At 48.7% G+C, this 17,799-nt stretch overlaps 1 protein-coding gene across 2 annotated transcripts; it reads left to right on the top strand.

Annotated features, from left to right (window-relative positions):
- The first annotated feature begins 5,378 nt into the window (after positions 1-5,378).
- On the top strand, positions 5,379-9,255 carry Smim12 (small integral membrane protein 12). Of its 2 annotated transcripts, none has more exons than XM_038333580.1 (2): positions 5,379-5,515; positions 8,346-9,255. In XM_038333580.1, the coding sequence occupies exon 2, from the start codon at positions 8,351-8,353 to the stop codon at positions 8,627-8,629; it is 279 nt and encodes a 92-aa protein (XP_038189508.1). In that variant the 5' UTR covers positions 5,379-5,515; positions 8,346-8,350; the 3' UTR covers positions 8,630-9,255. The 2 variants fall into 2 exon arrangements, with proteins under 2 accessions (XP_038189508.1, XP_038189509.1); XM_038333581.1 differs by lacking the exon at positions 5,379-5,515 and adding an exon at positions 5,548-5,768.
- The last annotated feature ends 8,544 nt before the right edge of the window (positions 9,256-17,799 follow it).

Below are 17,799 nucleotides of genomic sequence, written 5' to 3'. Positions count from 1 at the left end.
CGCCCTCTACTGGGCTTTACCAAGTGCTGCAGGTGATTCTGACAAAGCCAGGTGTGGAGACACTGGGACTGGAGGTGGTTTGTTTTCTTTAGGCTTTCCGGACAGGGCCTGGGCTAACCTTCCTTCTCTTGAGAGTTTTTATCCTTCTCTTGAGTTTTTATCCTAAACTGGGACGTGAGTGAATTTTGACTGATCAGCACAGTCCAGTGTAGCAAGTATTATGATTTTCAGATAAGGCAACAAATTTAAACGCCTCTCCCTTAATCCCGAGGCCAGGAAGATGCAGAGGCCACATTATATGAGATGCGGTTACACCATGTTCAGAGGGGGTCTTTGCCTTCACTTAGAAGCAGGCTAGGTCTCTTGAAGTCGTAGTAGATGGGAGCAGACACAGGAAACATGGCAATACCAATAGGGCCGGTCATCGTGCTTAAAATTTCCCTAGGAGCCAAGTGTGGTGGCACTCCTTTAGTCCCTAAACTTGGGAGGCAGAGGCAGACAGATCTCTATGAGTTTGAGGCCAGCCTGGTCTACTTAGCAAGCTCCAGGTCAGACAGAGCTACATAGAAAGGGCTTGCGTCAAAACCAAAATCAACCAACCAATCAATCAGTCAATCAATCATTAGGAGCTAGCTGAGAATGTGGGGTGGTTGCTTGGTGTTGGTCCACTGGCCTAGGTACAAAAAAGGTCAAAGAAGAGGTCAAGAGGCGGTCCTTGTGTACAAGTTGTAGGTTTTTTTGATTTTTTTTCTTTTCTCTTTGGGGGCCCACCACCCAGCTCCCAAATAAATCACAAATCTTGTAAATACCCAGCTTAGCCTGACTTATTTCTAGCCAGCTTTCCTTAACTTAAATTAGCCTGTCTTCCTTTTGCCTCTGGGCTCTTATTGTTCTCTATTTTTGTACACCTTTAATTCTTACTCCATGACTTGCTGCGTATCTGAGTGGCTGGCTCCTAGAGTCCTCCTCTCCTCTTTTTCTGGTTCCTTGATCCCCCTTTTCCCAGATTTCTCCTATCTATGCTCTCTGCCTTTCTCCTGCCTTGCTATTGGCTGTTCAGTTCTTTGTCAGACCTATCAGGTATTTTAGACAGGCAAAGTAACACAGCTTCACAGGGTTAAACAAATGCAACATAAAAGATGACCACACCTTTGCATCGTTAAACAAGCGTTACACAGCATAAACACATCTTTCACTAATATTCTACAGCAGCTCTCAGCCTGATTGTAACCAGGCACAGGAGCCGAAAGCTGTAGTTTGAAGAGGGTCCTGCTCTCAGAGAAACTAGGTACCTACCACGTACAGGTACAACAGAAGGCTGGTTCTGGGTACTGTATAATGAACTTAGTTCTGGAGGCTGGGAGGTCTTATTTCAGGATGGCAAAAAAGCCAGGTGTGATATCGCATACCTATAATCCAACACTTGGAAAGTGGAGGTAGGAGGAGCAAAAGTTTGAGATCATCTGTGACCACACAGTGAGTTTGAAGCTATATATAAAACTCATTTTTAAAGACAGGGTATAGACTATGTAGATCATTCTGGCCTTGAACTCACAGGGGTCCCACCTGCCTCTGCCTCCTCAAGTGGAGGGATTAGAGGCATGCCTGCCACCTTGCCCAGTGAGACTGTCTTAAACAAAGCAAAACAAAAAAAATATCTATTAAAAAAATTCCTAAAGCAGGGCACAATACTGTGTACCTGTAAATCCCCCACCCCCACCCCCCAACACACACCTACTTGAGAGTCTGGACAGGTGAATCATTTGAGCCTTGTTCATGGCCAGCCTAGCTACCATCCTAACTCAACAATAAATAACTGGTTGGGCTGGAGAGTTGGTTCAGTGGTTCAGGGCACTTGTTCTTGCAGAGAACTGGGGTTCAATTCCCAGCATCCACATGGCAGCTCACAGCTGTCTTTAACTCCTGTTCCAAGAAGGTCTGATTCCCTCTTCTGGCCTCCTTGGGCACCAGGCATGCACATGTACACATTCAGCCATGCAGGCAAAAGACTCATACACATAAAATAATATAAATATTACCAGCACAAATACAATAATACTGGTAATAAGATGATGACGATGACGATGATGATGATGATGGTGGTGGTGGTAACTGAATGTGGTGAGGCACAGCACAGTTGTGATTCCAGCACTTTGCAGGCTGGGGCGAGAAGATTGCAGGGAGTTCAAGGACAGTTTAGGCCACATAGCAAGACTGACTCAAAGGAGCTCCGAAGAGATGATTCAGCTGTTAAGAGCACCAGCTGCTCTTCTAGAGGAGCCAGATTCGGTTCTCAGCACCCACATGACAGCTCATAACTGTAACTCCAGGTCCAGGGACTCCTGACACCCTCTTCTGACCTCCCTGAGCACCAGGCATGCATGTGGCACACTGAGGTACATGTAGGCAAAACATAATTTTGAATAAAATTAAATTTAAAAGAACAACAAACTAAATTGACTGCCTCAAAAGACCCAGCAAACACAGATTCCAGCACACACCTGTCATCCCAGCTGGAGAGAGGAGGACCAGTCTGGATTGTATGTGACCCACCTAGTCACAGAACAGACAACAAACCCTCTTGCATAGCATGGCGAAGGCCTTCCTGATAAACCTTCCTGATAAAGGGGTGAGGTAGACACCCTTTTGCAATCTCCCCCATAGATTTGGAGTCCTTGTGGCCTAATTGGTTTTTAAAGATGCTCCAGCCTCTTTGCCTGGTTACAATGGTAATTAGATTTCAATGTATTTTTTTTCAGCAGGCACAAACAATGATAATTAGATTTCAATGTGATTTTCAGCAGGAACAAATATCCGTTGGAAGCACAGGGAGTTTGGGAAAGCCTTGGGAACTGTCTCACGGGATGCATTGGAGAAATGGAACAGGAGGACACTTCCAAGGGACCCGCGTGGGCAGAGGCTCAGAAGGATGGCTGTGTTGGGAACCATTGGAAAAGCGAGCTACGGAAAGATGACAAACCAGCACAGGGTTGGATGAGTTGGCCGAAAGAGATCCGTGGGCTAACCCAGAGATTCCATTGATTTAAGTCTTTGATTGGTCCTTTGGCCAAAGGAATAGACACAGAGTGGAGGGGCAGTGGGAGGGTGAGGACCCACTACTACGGTCCAGGTAAGAGATAGTGGTGTTGATTCTGAGGGCTTGTTAAGAAGCATAATGCCGCAGGCTGGATCCGCGGAGTGATGAAAAGAGCAAACCTGAATATATTACACTGGATTTTCTGTTAATGAATGAGGATTGCTCGGAATGAACATCGCAGAAAGAAACCTGTATCGGGGGAATACTTAAGATGTCAAGAGGCGCTGCCGACACTTGTCGAGGAGACGTCAAGAACTATGGCACTTCCTGCACATGGAGATGGTTTAAAACAACAACCCTAGAGGATGTTTTAACACGTGTATGTGTGTGTGGAAGGGTCACACGCCACAACCCCCGTGGGGAGGTCAGAGGATGACTTTCAGCAGTTGATCTTCTCCTTCTACCACGGGGATCCTGAGGATTAAGCTCGGGCCATCAGTTTGGTGGCAAATACCTTCACCTGCTGAGCTATCTGGCCAGGCCAAGGGTATGTTCTTATGGTCTTTTTAAAAATACACGTAGGTCTGTAGCGACGGTTCAGTGGTTAGAGTACATACCGCTCTTGCAGTTGTTCTAAGTTCGATTCCCGGTATCTATATCTGACAGCTAACTACCTGCGGTAACTTCAGCTCCAGGGGCATCTAACACCCTCTTCTGACCTCCGCAGACACCTGTGTTCACGTACACATACTCTCCCCACCCCTGTGTACACATATACTTAATTAAAATCCTTTTGTAAAGGTTATGCATCTTTTTTCAGATTAGCAGGCCACAGAGTCGGGATTTGAATCCACGACTAAGTTCAAAGTTTGGTATGTTTTTTTAATTTTAATTTTTTTTAGACAGGATCTCAGCATGAAGTTCTGGTAGATCTGGAAGTACTAAGTAGACCAGGCTGGCTTCAAACTCACAGGGATCCACCTGCTTCTGCCTCTGGTATACTAGGATTAAAGGCGTGCACCACGATGCCCAGCTCCCCTTGTTCCCCACTGATAAAGAATCTTGGTATGTAGTCAAGCTTGGTCTTAAGGGTCCTGGTCTCCCAAGTGCTGTGATTTCATTGTAAGTTGGGACTAATGCACTCACTCCAGTTCTGCTGGAGGGAGCGTCTAGTCGTCGCTGAGATACAGACAGCTTGAGCGTCTGTCCTCCCAGGGAGCATCCACTGACTCTTCTGATGGTGTTCTCTCTTACGACATTTCTTAGATTGCTAACATCTTGTGAGCCTACCTGTTTCTTCTTCAGCCAGAGAACTCCTGGAGGGCTATTTTGTATTTCCAATATTTTTGTGTAGAATGGCTGACTAAACACCAGCCTGTCTTCTAGACAATTCTGACCTTGTTTCTTCTCTACATTTTTAGTGTACAGGTTCTGCTAAGTACAGTTGCTAATTTCTGGCAGCTTCTTTCTCCTCATCTCCACTCTCAGGCTGAGCTTTGGGTTCTTTGATAAAAAAAAAATGGGAAGAATGTCTAACTTGACAATGCAGTCTAGCAGCTTCCTGCGAAAGCACCCATGACCTTGAAACAAATGACTCACAGCTAACTTGTTAGGGAATGGTGGCTGAAAGAACATGAAAAGGCACAGGCTCAGAAAGTTGATTTTTAGTATGTGTTACTAATGATAGGGAGGCTTGTCAGATTGAGTTCAGTGCCGGGAGGGCAGGACCATGGTGGGGCATTGGGCATGAGGCCTTTTCCTGTATGGGATAAATGTATGTCTGTTGAGGGAGAGTGGAAGCCTGGAGGGGAGTGGACGCTTGGATCAGAGGGTCTTGTACACATGCTCCACTCTCAGCTCCTTGTAGACTCGCCATAGCTACCATCTAGTTCCCGGATTGCGGTGTGCCTGGCACAGTACTTGACATGCGTGATATTGTCTAACCTTCACAGCATCCCAGCGAAAATGGGTGGTGTTAACGCTCTGCAGAAGAGATGAGGCTCAGACAGACTAATTAATAACGTTCCCAAAGACACTGAAAAGAGGTTTGAAAGCACTAGATTTTCCTTTGCTAAGAGGAATTTCTGGAGATCAGGAGTTGGGTTTTCTGTTTGGTACCATCCTACCTAGGTCTCAGAAGATGCCTAATGAACCTCACAAGGATCAATGAACGCATAAGTTTTCACTTTCCTTTACTAGAAAAGCACTAGGCAACATCGCTTGGGGAGCCTCCTAGCCGCCAGGGGACGCTATACCCACCTCCGTGCATCCCAACAGAGAGGCGAATGCCTAGCTTTCTTCCTCTTGTCGCTTGACCCGAGCTCAGCCAATCGCTACTCTCCGAGAGCGCCCGGACGCCAGTGGGCGGGCCTCGGGCGACGCCCCGCGGGCCACTGGGACCGGCGACGTCCGTGCGTGAGGCTCCCGGCTAGCGGGCGCGGCGCGGGACCGGTCCGGGGCGTGCCGGCCGGGACGCGGGTGAGTCCCACGGGACGGCTCCTAGCCGTGCCCTCCTAGTTGAGGGAGGGATGGTCTCCGTGGCCGAGTGTGGGCTGCAGTCAGAACTTGTCCGCCAGACAAGTCCCTGTAACGGGACAGGGGACTGGGAGTTGATGACCCTGACCTCTGGCGCTCTCATCCCCAGACTTGACTGGGGTAGCTGTCAAGGCTGATTTCTTCCACGTCCTCGGACTTCTTCTGATTGTTCTCGAATTTGGAGTGTTAACTTCCGGTAGGTCCAGGCGCAAGGACAGGTTTCCGGGCGGCCCAGTTGACCTGGACCTGGACTCTTTGGCAGGCTCCCCGGCGTTCTGGGCTGGGAATAGGCGTCAGTATTTGCGAGACGTTTCTGCTACTTAATGCTTTAATCCCCTAGGAATGACTTCATGAAGGCTAGCTGCATGTGATCGTATTCCTGCCCCTTTGTGATTGTGGGTGTAAGACTTACGTTAGCGACTTGAGTATGCGTCTTGTCATTCATTCGTTCAACAAACTTTTTTTTTTTTTTTTGAGCTCTTTAACAGGGAGGTTGATTAGCAGTTGGGGAAGAGGCATACAGCATAGGACGATCCGGACATCCTTGGTCTTTAACCTCACGGAGCTTCAGGGTGTTTTGAGAGATGTAGACAAGTAGGGTGAACCCACACAATGCCTGTCACAGAGAAAGTGTTGAATACGTGAATGACCGGATTACAAACAGGACCATACAGAACTTGTGCTTTGTATGTAAGAGGGTAATCGTTGGCCGGGCGATGGTGGCGCACGCCTTTAATCCCAGCACTCGGGAGGCAGAGGCAGAGGCAGGCGGATCTCTGTGAGTTTGAGACCAGCCTGGTCTACAGAGCTAGTTCCAGGACAGGCTCCAAAGCCACAGAGAAACCCTGTCTTGAAAAACCAAACCCCCCCCCCCCCCAAAAAAAGAGGGTAATCGTTGTAGACTGGTACTTTGGACAGGTCGGAAGACCTAGTGGAGAGTCGCTGTGTAGCCACAGTATGAAGAACTTGCACCTGTAATCAGAAGCCCTTGAGAAGTGGAAACAGGAGGATCATCAGTTCTAAGTCATCCTCAACCACCACACTGAGGGTTTGAGGCCAGGTCAGGTGACATGAGAACCGGTCTTAAGAATGAACAAAAACTTAAAAAGATAGAAAATTTAAAAAGATTTTAAAATCTTAAAAAGATGGAGAGGTATTGGGTTTGGTATTCTTCGGGGCGTCCCTCTTTGTTAATGTGTCCATTGTAAAATTTTGTAAATCTTGGTGCACCCTTAGAGCACACAAGAACGGAAGTCTTCCAGTGTAGTGAAGAGCTGAGCTAGGGAGGAGCTGCAGGAGGCACTTCCTATGTCTACGGTTTGAACGGACACCGTGCACACAACTACAGCATGTTCTGCCAGAAAAAGCCCGGGCTTGGCCTCAAAACCAGTGGGCTGGCCACTTGGAGTGACTTTGCTAGCATAGTGTCTTTGAGCCACTGTGGCCTTAGACAGGAATCTGGGCGAGTAATTCCTACATCACAGAGGTATTGTGAGGGTCAGGTGATGACTGGGGAGCTACCAGGGAGCACAGGGCCTGGGGTCAAGTCAAAGAGCCGCTAAGAGAAGCGTGAGTCTGCTGCAGTTTTCCACTCCGGTGGTCCACGTATAGTCTCAGGCTCACAAGGCGCTCCGGCCCCTCCAAAGAGAATGAGAACCAGAGGGAGAAAGGGAGAGCCGTCTGGTCCTCCATGAGGTTTGGATGTCCCCCCAGGGCGGAGAGACAGCAGTGTTGGGGAAATTGACACAGGTGCTGATCCTCAGCAGCAAATGCTGACGGCTAAGGCGTGAGTAGGAGGATCAGAGATCAGCTGAGTGTGAAGTGCTCAGCCCAGGGCCCAGCTTGGAATAAGTGCTCAGTAGATGGCAGCTAGCATTATGAGTTCATTACCAATGGCCTTTTATGAGTGTGATAGTAATTAAATAATGGTATAAATAGTAATTTAATAGTGATCATTTGTGACTAAGGGGCCATTTGAGTGAGTGGGTTTGTGTATTACTTTGGTATCCCATTGCAGAAGCCCTGGGGGCAGCTCCACAATATTTGTTAGCTTTATTTTACAGCGATTTCCACAGGGACTTTGAAGTACTGGGGCCCTAGGGCATCTGGAGTACTGTATTCATTTGTGATAGCTTCAGGAGCTCGCTGTTCGCGTGCGAGGATGTGAGGATGGTTGGCAGGAGTATATTTTGAGGATGTTAGGACCAGGTTTTGTTAATAGAGGTTGTTAAAAAAGCCAAGTCCAGAATAGCTTAAAACCCTTCTCTATCTTTAGTCCAGGATAGTTAGGTAATGGATCATGGTTTTTGGCTGTTAAATAAGCCCCTTGTACTTCACCCATTATCAGAGCCAGAATTCAGAATGGGGCTGTGTGTGTGCATGTGAAGTTTCCTGGAGCAGAGAAAAGACTTTTTTTTCCCTTCCAGAAATGTTGACAGACTGGAGGGGGACCTGAGGTCACACCAGCTTTGAAATTCCACTAGGTGAACCCACACTTGTAGGGAACATCTGCACACAGGAGCAAAGCAGAGTTCGTGGAGATTTTACCCCATTCCTTAACCATCAGATCTTGCACAATTTCCTAGAGTATTTCAGGGACCTAGCCATTGCATAGAGCACAGTGGCCGCTTGCTGTTTGTGGGGTGGGTGTGTAGTTATTAGTGCCAGGCTGTCTGGTAAGTCGAGTGCCCCGTGGGCTTGTCTGCATCTGCAGGGCGGGGGGAGGGGAGGGGAAGGGTGCCTGTTTCCCTGTAACCTCTCTTTTCCTCTGCAGATGTCATGTGGCCTGTGCTTTGGACCGTGGTGCGCACCTACGCTCCCTATGTCACCTTTCCTGTGGCCTTTGTGGTCGGGGCTGTGGGCTACCACCTGGAATGGTTCATCAGGGGAAAGGGCCCTCAGCCTGTGGAGGAGGAGAAGAGCATCTTGGAGCGTCGCGAGGACCGAAAGCTGGATGAGCTACTAGGCAAGGACCACACTCAGGTGGTGAGCCTTAAGGACAAACTGGAATTTGCCCCCAAAGCAGTCCTGAACAGAAACCGTCCAGAGAAGAATTAATGGAGGGCCCAGGTCCCTGTGGTCTGCAGGGCTATGACATGCTCTGCCACCACGTCGACCCAGCTTCAGAACACACATCTGATTTGCTTTGCTGCTCATTCTGGCCCCTTCTGCACCCCACAGCCACACACGTACTGGCTGGTCCGTCATGGCTGTACAGCTGCAGCAGTAGGGGCCCACGAAGAGGAGGCTGTGTCTGTTGAATGGCTGTCTCCATGACTGCAGGCTTCTGGTCTTCCCTGGGATCCGCTGCAGGGAGGAGCCCTGGGGAATGAACGCTGCTCTCACGCTTCCTGGGGAGGGGCTTGGCCTCAACTGGGAATGGGTGGGGTTTGTTGTTGCCACAAGAAGGGGCACCTCCATGTCTAGTTCTAGTCTTTACACTGGAAAGAATTCAGAAATCTCCCTGGCTCCCTTGAGTTTTTTCTATGCCCCAACACATGTGTCCCTTTACTGACTCAGGGGTGGATTCTCAGGGGAAGGAGAGCATGCTTCTGTTGTGGGGAGCTCAGGCTGTTTACCTTGGGGCAGAAGGGGCATGTGCCTGGAAACAATCCCTGTCTTCCACCCTTCCTCACTGTGAAGGGAGAACCTCAATTAAAGTGGCCCCTGTGACATTGATGGAATTCTGTCTTCTGGATGGAGTCTGGGTTCTCGTAGGAGTCACTGCAGGCCTTTGAGGGTATCAGTAGTTTCTATAGACTTCCCAAGACCGTGAACAAAGCTGGAAGCTCTGTTGCACTGAGTGCTAGCTGAGACTCCCTGAGGCACAAGTTCCCAAGAGTCTTTACCATGACTGCACGAGGCTGCAGCATCTCCAGAGTCTAAATTGGCAGCACACACTCAGAGATACTTGCACATTAAAGAAATTGGGCAGGAATGAGAAAGGGTCACCTGCACTCCCAATGCTCCAGTGCAGATGCTGGCAGCATTTTGTTGTCTTCACTGACGTCTGTGTGGGTTTGTAAATTTTGCTTTGTTTTGAAACAGGGCCACTGTGTAAGCATGGCTTACCTAGAACTCATTATGTAGACCAGGCTAGCCTCAGACTCACAGAAATCTGCCTACCCGTGCCTCTTAAGAGCTAGGATGGAAGGCATGTACCACCCACCTAGCTTTAGAATCAGTCTTAAAGAGTTCATGGCTGTACTTTCATGTTATTTTTCATCTTTACCATATGGTAGTTGGCATTGTTTTGGGGAGAGGAGGTTGCTGAGATGGGAACCCAGAGCCTCACACATGCTAAACAATCACTGAGCTACATCCCCAGCCCTCTTTTTTTAAAATTTATTTTTCCAATTTATTATGAGATGTCCTATTAGGTTGCCAGGATGTAGTTCTTGACTTCTTGGCTCTCCTGCCTCATCCCCATGAGTACCTAGGATTATAGACTTGCACTGCTAAAATGGATTCATCAGTGCTTGCTTGCCTTTTCAAATTTTTTTTAAGTTATTTTGCCAGGCAGTGGTGACACTTGGGAGATAGAGGCAGGTGGATCTCTGAGTTCAAGGCCAGCCTGATCTGCAGATTGAGTTCCAGGACAACCAGTGCTATACAGAAACCTTGTCTTGAAAAAATTATTTTATCATTATGTGTTTGGGTGTTTTAACTGTGTGTAAGTCAGCTCTAGGCTTGCCTAGTGTCCCATCGAGGCCAGAAGAGGGTGTCAGATCCCCTGGAACTGGAGTTGTGGATGGTTGTAAGCTACCGTGTGGGTGCTGAGACACAAACCCAGGTCCTCTGGAAGAGCGGCTGGTGTTCTTAACCACTGAATCCTCTTTTCAGCCTGTGTTTCTAATACTTTCTAGAAATTATTGATCATGTGTGTGTGAGTGCGCGTGCGTGCGCGCGCATGTCACAGTGCACATGTGGAGTTCAGAAGACAACTTTTGGGGATTGGTTCTCTCCTACCATTTCGGTTCCAGGGACTAAATGCAGGTCATTAATGTTGGCAAGTGGGTACCTTTATATTCTGTGCCATTTTTCAAGCCCCCACTATTGTCTTTGTCTTAATATTTGTGTGTGTGTGGTGTATGTGTGTGTGTGTGTTTGCGCAGGCGTGTGCACATGTATATAAAGTGCTGGTGCCCACTGAGGCCAGAAGAGGGTACCAGACCCCTTGGAGGTAGAGTCACATGTGATTTGTGAGCCACCTGATTCTGGTGCTGAGCACTGAACTCAGGTCCCCTGGAAGATGCGGCTCTTAAGCCCTGAGCCGTCTCTCCAGCCCCCTGCACTGTTTTTAGTAGCTGTGCAGTTATGTACCCACCAAGTGAAGCTGTTGCAAAAGCTGACTGTAAAGTTTCCATATTGCTCAGTGTGGATATTGTTCTTGTTCACGGGTTTAAATACTGCAGTGACTGTCTAATGTAATGTTTCCCCTGCATTTTGGAGTCAGTGGTAGGAAATGACCATTGGATGACCAGCAAATGACCTTGGATGAAGTGGGTCTCCATGCATAATACAAAACATCCTTCCCAAAGTACTGTAGTGTGCGTTACCACTGGGGTGTTGCTGGGGAGGTTGAAAAGGGGGTGAGAGCAGAGGGCTGGAAGAAGCAGATGACTAGCCCAAGAGAGCAAAGAAAGTGTAGTGGGCATTTATCTGATTAAACAGGAATCTGCCTCTTAATGAGGAAGGTACCTCCCCTGCTTGTCCCCAGAGGTCTGATGGATGGCATCAGGTGGCTAAGCCCGCTATGGCGTGGCATCCTGGGAAGAGGGGCAAGTGATGGCCTGGAGGAGAGCAAATGCAGTCAGCAGCTCTCCCTCTGTGCCTAAGGGGGTTGTTCAAGTTGTTGCTCGAACACCTCTGATGGACAGTTTTAGGAGCAACTGTGTACTACCCAAGAAAGGAAGAAAAGATTGATTCTGAAGGCATCGGCTAAGCTGAGGTTTAGCCAGCCCTGGCTAGGCCAGTGATGGGCCTCACTAATAGCCCGGTGCTGCCACCCTGTGGCTGTTCTCAGTATTACCAGGCCTGTTGCTGCCCCACTAGGCAGAACTTGAGTCAATGTTGATGCATGCCTGCAGGGGGCAGTCAGGTGACAAATGAGTGACGGGGCTGGCCAGGCTGAAAACTGGAAACCACAGGTCTGTCAGTAGGGGACGGTAAAGATCCAGCTTTCCATTTGTTCGCTCCCGCAGGGTCACCAAGTTTTCTATATATCCTCCCCCAAAGATGCTAGGAATTGAATGAGGTTTTCCTTATTATTTCTGTTTGTAGAGCCTATTTTACAAACAGAGACAACTCACTAGAGAAAATCTGGGGCTGGACATTTAGTTCAGTTGGTAAAGTGCTTGACTACTCTGGGTTCTTTCTTCAGCACCATATAAATGGGGTGGGGGGCATGCCTGTGATCCCAGCACTTGGGAAGTAGGGGCAGATAGAAGTTCAGGGTCAGGCTAGTGAGATGCTCTGTGGGCAATGACTCCTGCTGTGCAGTTTGGTGGCCAGAATTCAATCCCAGGAACACCCAAAACAGAGGACAGGAAGAACCCTACAGAGTTGTTCTCCAGTTATCACCTATGTTGTGCTGCGGCACGTACATGCAGTGCGCACACGCGTGCACACACACATCCTCACACAAATGGTAAAGTTCAAGACTGTAGTTTACACAGCAAGTTCAAGGCCTGGAATACATGAGATACTGTCTTACGTCAACAGAAACAACCAAAAATTAAAAGTGAGGGGCCAGCAAAATGGTTTTGTGGGAAAAGGCACTTGCCACCAGGCCTGATGACCTGGGTTTGATTCTTGAAACCCACAAGATAGAGGGAAAGAATCGGCTTTTACATGCCCTCTGGTTTCCACGGGCAGAATGTGGCAAGTGTGTGAACACACATAATGAATAAAAATGTAATTAAAATATTTTTAAAAAAATCAACCTTGCCAATTTGTGACCTCTCAAAATGGCCTTCACTGTCCTCAAAATGAGGGTGTAGTTCATTTAGTCCCGGAGATGCCAGTGCTAACACCACAAGGAAGAAAGTTGCTTCTCCTAGTAAGATCTAAGGGGCATGCGTTTTTACTATTCCCCAGAAGTGGATTTCCATGAAAACATTTGGAGCCAGGTGTGGCGGAGAAGCTGAGGTCAGATGGAAAGCCGTGGCCACATAACTAATTCGAGTCTAGCCAGACTACATGTGAGATCTGTGTCAAAAATCAAAGTAAAACACCCTCCCACAAAGAAAAAGGAAGGAAAAAAAAAACGCAACAAAACCATTTTTTAAAAAATTGAGTATCTGTCCCAGTGCCTGACTCTGTGCAGCTCAATATAGCCTGGGTTAAACATGGAAGGGTGGAAAGAAAACCACAGAAACAACAAAAAGGTTTTCCCATAGATGGTTCTGGATTTTTCAGATATTTTAGAATAACCCTGCCCCCATGGGTGTACCTCCTACCCGCGCCTGGCCGAGGACGGCCTATCTTTGGAAATCCAAGTGCTCCTGTCTTCCAGCCTAACTTTGGTTGTGCCTCCTTTTAAATAATTTCCTTTCCTGGGACACATCCTTGTTGAATTTCTGCCTTCAGCAAGTCTATTAATATTCTCAGCTAGACCTTCCTTTCCCACGGACCGGCTGAGGTGTGTGGCCGCTGTCATGGCGGTAAGAGACAGTGCCTGCTCTCCAGCCCCTGTGCAGGTGGCCGTTTTGTCAAGGTTGCTGGGATGCACAAGACTTGGGCTGGTTTTCTTGGTGAATCATGCTTGCTGCTGATTCACCTTGGAGATATGTGAATTGTGTCTTTCGATTGGCCCAACAGTCAAGGTTCACCGAGAGACATTACTGAATGGATGTTCTTGAAACTCTGCTTGTTCTCCACCCGCCCTGGGTCTTTCCCCAGCCTTATGATGCAGTGACTTTGGAGCAGGGTTATCCTGTGTGAGCGTAGCGGACCTGACTTCTGTCCCCTGAGTGGCTTACGGTGCTTTTCCACTCTCTGGACTCCCTTCCTGAGTCTGTTGGCTGTGTTAGCACAAGCTGGCTGGGCAGCTGCCAGGACAAGCCTGCCAGGGAGTCCTCTGACTTTTGCTGGCTTCTCGGAGCCCTGGGTTTGTGAGACTTCGGGGACGGAGATAGGGAGGAATCAGCGCCACAGCGTCTGGTTTGGGAACCAGGCTGTCAGGGTGGAAGGGCTCACTGTGTGCATGCGTATACACGTGTGTATGGATGCATGAACACGTGCTTTCACATGAGGAGGTCAGAGGTCAACATCGGATACCTTCCTCATTCACCCTCCACTTTATAAGACGAGGTTTCACAAGGAACTCAGAGCTGGACAGTTGAGCTGGGCTGGCAGGCCAGCAGGCCCCGGGATTACTTTGACTGCTCCATCTCCTTGGCCCCATTGGCTCTGTCTTGACTCAATCTCTCACTCTGGGGTGGTCCTTTAGCGCTCCCGGAGTGCTGAGCTAGGCAGCGTAGCAGAGGGAAGATCAAAGACCATCTACATACACACTTGAGTTTCATCTTCTGCCTGAGCACCTACCCGAATGATTGCGTCATTGAGCATTTCTGAACTCTGATGTCTTGCCTACAAAAGAGCTAAGAGGTTTTTATAAATAACATGAAAATGCCAGCATCTAAGGCAGTGGTCCTCAACCTTCCTGATGCTGCGACCCTTTACTACGGACCCTCATGCTGTGGTGACCCCAATACAATTAATTTCATTGCTACTTCATAGCTGTGATTTTGCTACTGTTTTGAATCAATGTAAATATCTGATATGCAGGACACGAATATGCGCTGACATACAACCCCTGTAAAAGGGGTCGCAACCCACGGGTTGAGAACCACCGCTCTACCGGCTTTCATGTTATCCTGGAGAGTGGGGGGGAGAGGCTAGAACAGCCTTGGCTGGATGACGACAGAGGTCCCTAGCAGGCCTCCTGGCTAAGGACACCTTATTTTGTAGACTCCATCTTAGCCTGAGGGATCAGGGATCTCGGGCTTTAGACCTAGAGTGCAAAGCCAGATTCGGGAAGTGAGAGTTCACAGATCTGGAGAACGGGTGGACGACAGCCGTAGACTTGAAGACAAGAGAACTGGGTGGCTTGGTTTTGCTTTCCGGTCTCCCGGCTTTCCATTTCCCCACCTGCACACACCAGGAAGTTTTTCCTACCTGCATCCCCAGGGATGCTGTTCCTTGACCCCTGCTGATAGGGCAGGAAAAAATGTGAAGAGCATGCCCAAGCCAGTGCCAGTTGCAATGACCCAGGAAAGCCTCCCTTCTGTCTGAGTGGGATGGCAGCCAGTCTGAACAATGCGAGGTAAATAAGTGGTCTTTGATTCCTCTCCGCACACAGCCTCTTTTGAAAGTGTTTGTTAAATACCATTCGCCGGAGGAAATCAGCTATAAAGTGAAGAATAATTAGCTGTTGGAAGATCGGTTTTCATCCTGTGCCAGCGGTGGCTCCCATCTACCTAAAAAGAGTTTATTCATTATGGATTACATTTGCTAACATTATTTATATGTTTTTGAAATCTTTTTTATAGAATACAGAGGTAAACAATGGCTTTCAAAAAATGTCAAATGGGTCCTCCAAATTACTGAGATTTAAACAAGGCCATAGTTTCCCTGTAGGGGCAGCTAATTTTTTCAGGGCACGGGGGTGGGGGTGGGGGCACGCAGTCCAAAGGTGTTTGTGCCCCTCCTCCACTGCTCCTGTGTCTCTGTACCCAACTCCAGCTCCCCACCCCCCAACTTCCTATTTGCCTCTCAACCTGAGCCACTAGGTGCAGCTGGGGCCTTTTAGCCTAGCTCTGCCCATCCGTGCCTTCTAGCTGCGAGATCCTCTAAAGACTTGCTGGGGGCCTCTTTAAACAAAGCTCTTCATGCCCCTAGTGCTGTCCCTCCCTGTTCACAGCCTTTTGCTTCTTGCTTGCTGTTCGACCACTTCACGGCCTAAAGCTATTTGGGCTAAAAGCTTTTGAAATGACGACTCTGGTGTCCTCAATTGCGTCTCAGTCATAGTCTGTCTCTTTTTGGTGGGTGGCAGTGTCTCTGTGGCCGTATCCTTTGACATCGACAGCACTTCCGTGTCCCATTCTAGCTCTCCTCTGCTGCTGAACCCTTCTGTCCTGCTTAGTGAGCTGGGTATGGTGGCTCATGCCTGGAATCCCAGCCCTTTGGAAGTTGAGGCAGGATAATTGTGATGAGCATTAATTTACGGAGCCTGGGCTAGCCTGGGTTACAGCATCAGATCCTGTCTCAAACAAAGGTGGGGATGTTCTCCCTGCTTTAGTCCTTCCTCAGCTTACTCGTTGAGCAGTGTTAGCCTCATCTGTGGCTTCAGTCACTGCCAGCATCTCCCTTGATGACCCCTGGATGTGAATGTCTAGTTTTGAATACAACCGCCAAGCCACGGAAAGGTACACCACGGGCACTGTTCAAGCCAGGCTTACCGTATGGTGTGGCAGTTAAAAGCGTTGACTTCGGAGGCTGGGGCTGGAGCTCACTTGGTAGAGCGCTTGCTCAGATCTGGGTTTTGACACTACATGGAACCATTCATGGGGTGCACACCAGTAATCCCAGCATTCAGGAGGTGGAGGCAGGAGGGTCATTTCAATGTTAGCCTTGGCTGCATAGTGAGTTTGAAGCTAGTTGAGTCTACTTGAGACCCTGTCACAGAAAAGAAAACATGCATTGATTTGGATGTGAGAGCTAACTAGGTTAGTAGTTAGTAGCCCGATTATGCTCTTAAAGCATCATCTGTAAATGGGGTTAAGTAGTGTTACCTTCAGAGCTGTGAGCCCAAGATAATGTTAGAAACACCCAGCACAGGACTGGAGTACAATCATCATTCCTTCTTTCCTTCTTTCCTTCTTTCTTTCTTCCTTCCTTCCTTCCTTCCTTCCTTCCCTCCCTCCCTCTCTCCTCCTTCCCTCTCTTCTTCCCTCCCTCCCTCCCTCCCTCCCTCCCTCCCTTTCTTTCTTGCACTACTGAGATTTGAACCCAGAGCCTCACCTGCTGAACTACCTGCTGAACACACCACCACTGAACTATAACGCCGGATCTTTTATATTTTTTATTTCGATTAAAAATTGGTTTAGTCTTATTATTATTTTGTTTTGTCTTGATTTTTGAGACAAGGTCTCACTATGTAGCCCTGGCTAGCCTGGGACTGACTCCCTATGTAGACTAGACTGACCTCAAATTCACAGATATCTTCTGGCTTCTGCCTCTTCAGTGTTGGAATTAAAAGCTGGTCTCAAACTTGTAATCCTCCTGTTCCTTCCCCTTCAGCATAACCTACCAGTGCACAACACAACTCCCTACTTTGTGATTCTTGTGGGGAGGGCACCTCATGCCGTGTTGCTCATGCGGAGGCCAGAGGACAGCTTTCAGCAGCCACTTCAATCCTTCCATCTTTATGTGAGCTGGAACTGAGCTCAGGTTGCCAGGCGTACACAGCAAACTCCCTAACCCGCAGGCTCTTCTCCATGACCCATTCTTTTATGTGGAGACAGGCTCTCACTAAGCTGCCTAGACTGGCCTCAGCCACATTCTATAGCCCAGAGAGACCTTCATTTGTGCTTCCTGAGCAACTGGGACGACAGGCACCTTGTTCCCACCTTGCTCACATCTGAGGCCATTCCCCCCTCCACACACACTGACCCCTTCATGGATTCCATTGCCAGCCTCTGGTGACCCCTGTCTGTGTCTGGTCCCCATCTACCCTGCTTTAGGGCCTCATCATCTCAAACTCACAGCCATCCTCCTGCCGCTACCTCCCAAGTGCTGGGATTAAAGGCGTGCACCACCACCGCCTGACACCCTTCACCTGGCATCTATCACTCCTGGACACGGAACCTGGCTTTTGCATTTCCTGTGTGTGTTCTGCTTGTTGGAACCCGGGCACCTTTATGTGCACTAGCTCTTAGTCAGGTCTCCCTGGCTCTTGCCTCCCTCTTTGCCTGCCTGATGGACTCCTTCTAGTTATACATGACTTAGCACGTGAACCCAAACCCCACTTCTCCAAACAGAGGTTGGGGGGCCCTCTGCCTCTCTGGCCCTGTGGTCGGTACTGTCTGGCAATGTTTGTTACCAGGCACTGCGTTTACCAAGGAACTTAGGTTCCTTGAGGGCAGGGACCAAGGCTTCCCTCTGCCCCGGGAGGAAGTCTCACATATAGTCACTCATGAATGCTGAATGAAAGTGGGGAGGGG

The sequence above is a fragment of the Arvicola amphibius genome, chromosome 6, assembly GCF_903992535.2.
Source record: "Arvicola amphibius chromosome 6, mArvAmp1.2, whole genome shotgun sequence".
Classification (NCBI taxonomy): domain Eukaryota; kingdom Metazoa; phylum Chordata; class Mammalia; order Rodentia; family Cricetidae; genus Arvicola; species Arvicola amphibius.
This window is presented reverse-complemented; position numbering and strand designations above follow the sequence as displayed.

Excerpts from the sequence above, each read along its gene's own strand:
- Smim12 (XM_038333580.1), top strand. The coding sequence starts at position 8,351 with ATGTGGCCTGTGCTTTGGACCGTGGTGCGCACCTACGCTCCCTATGTC.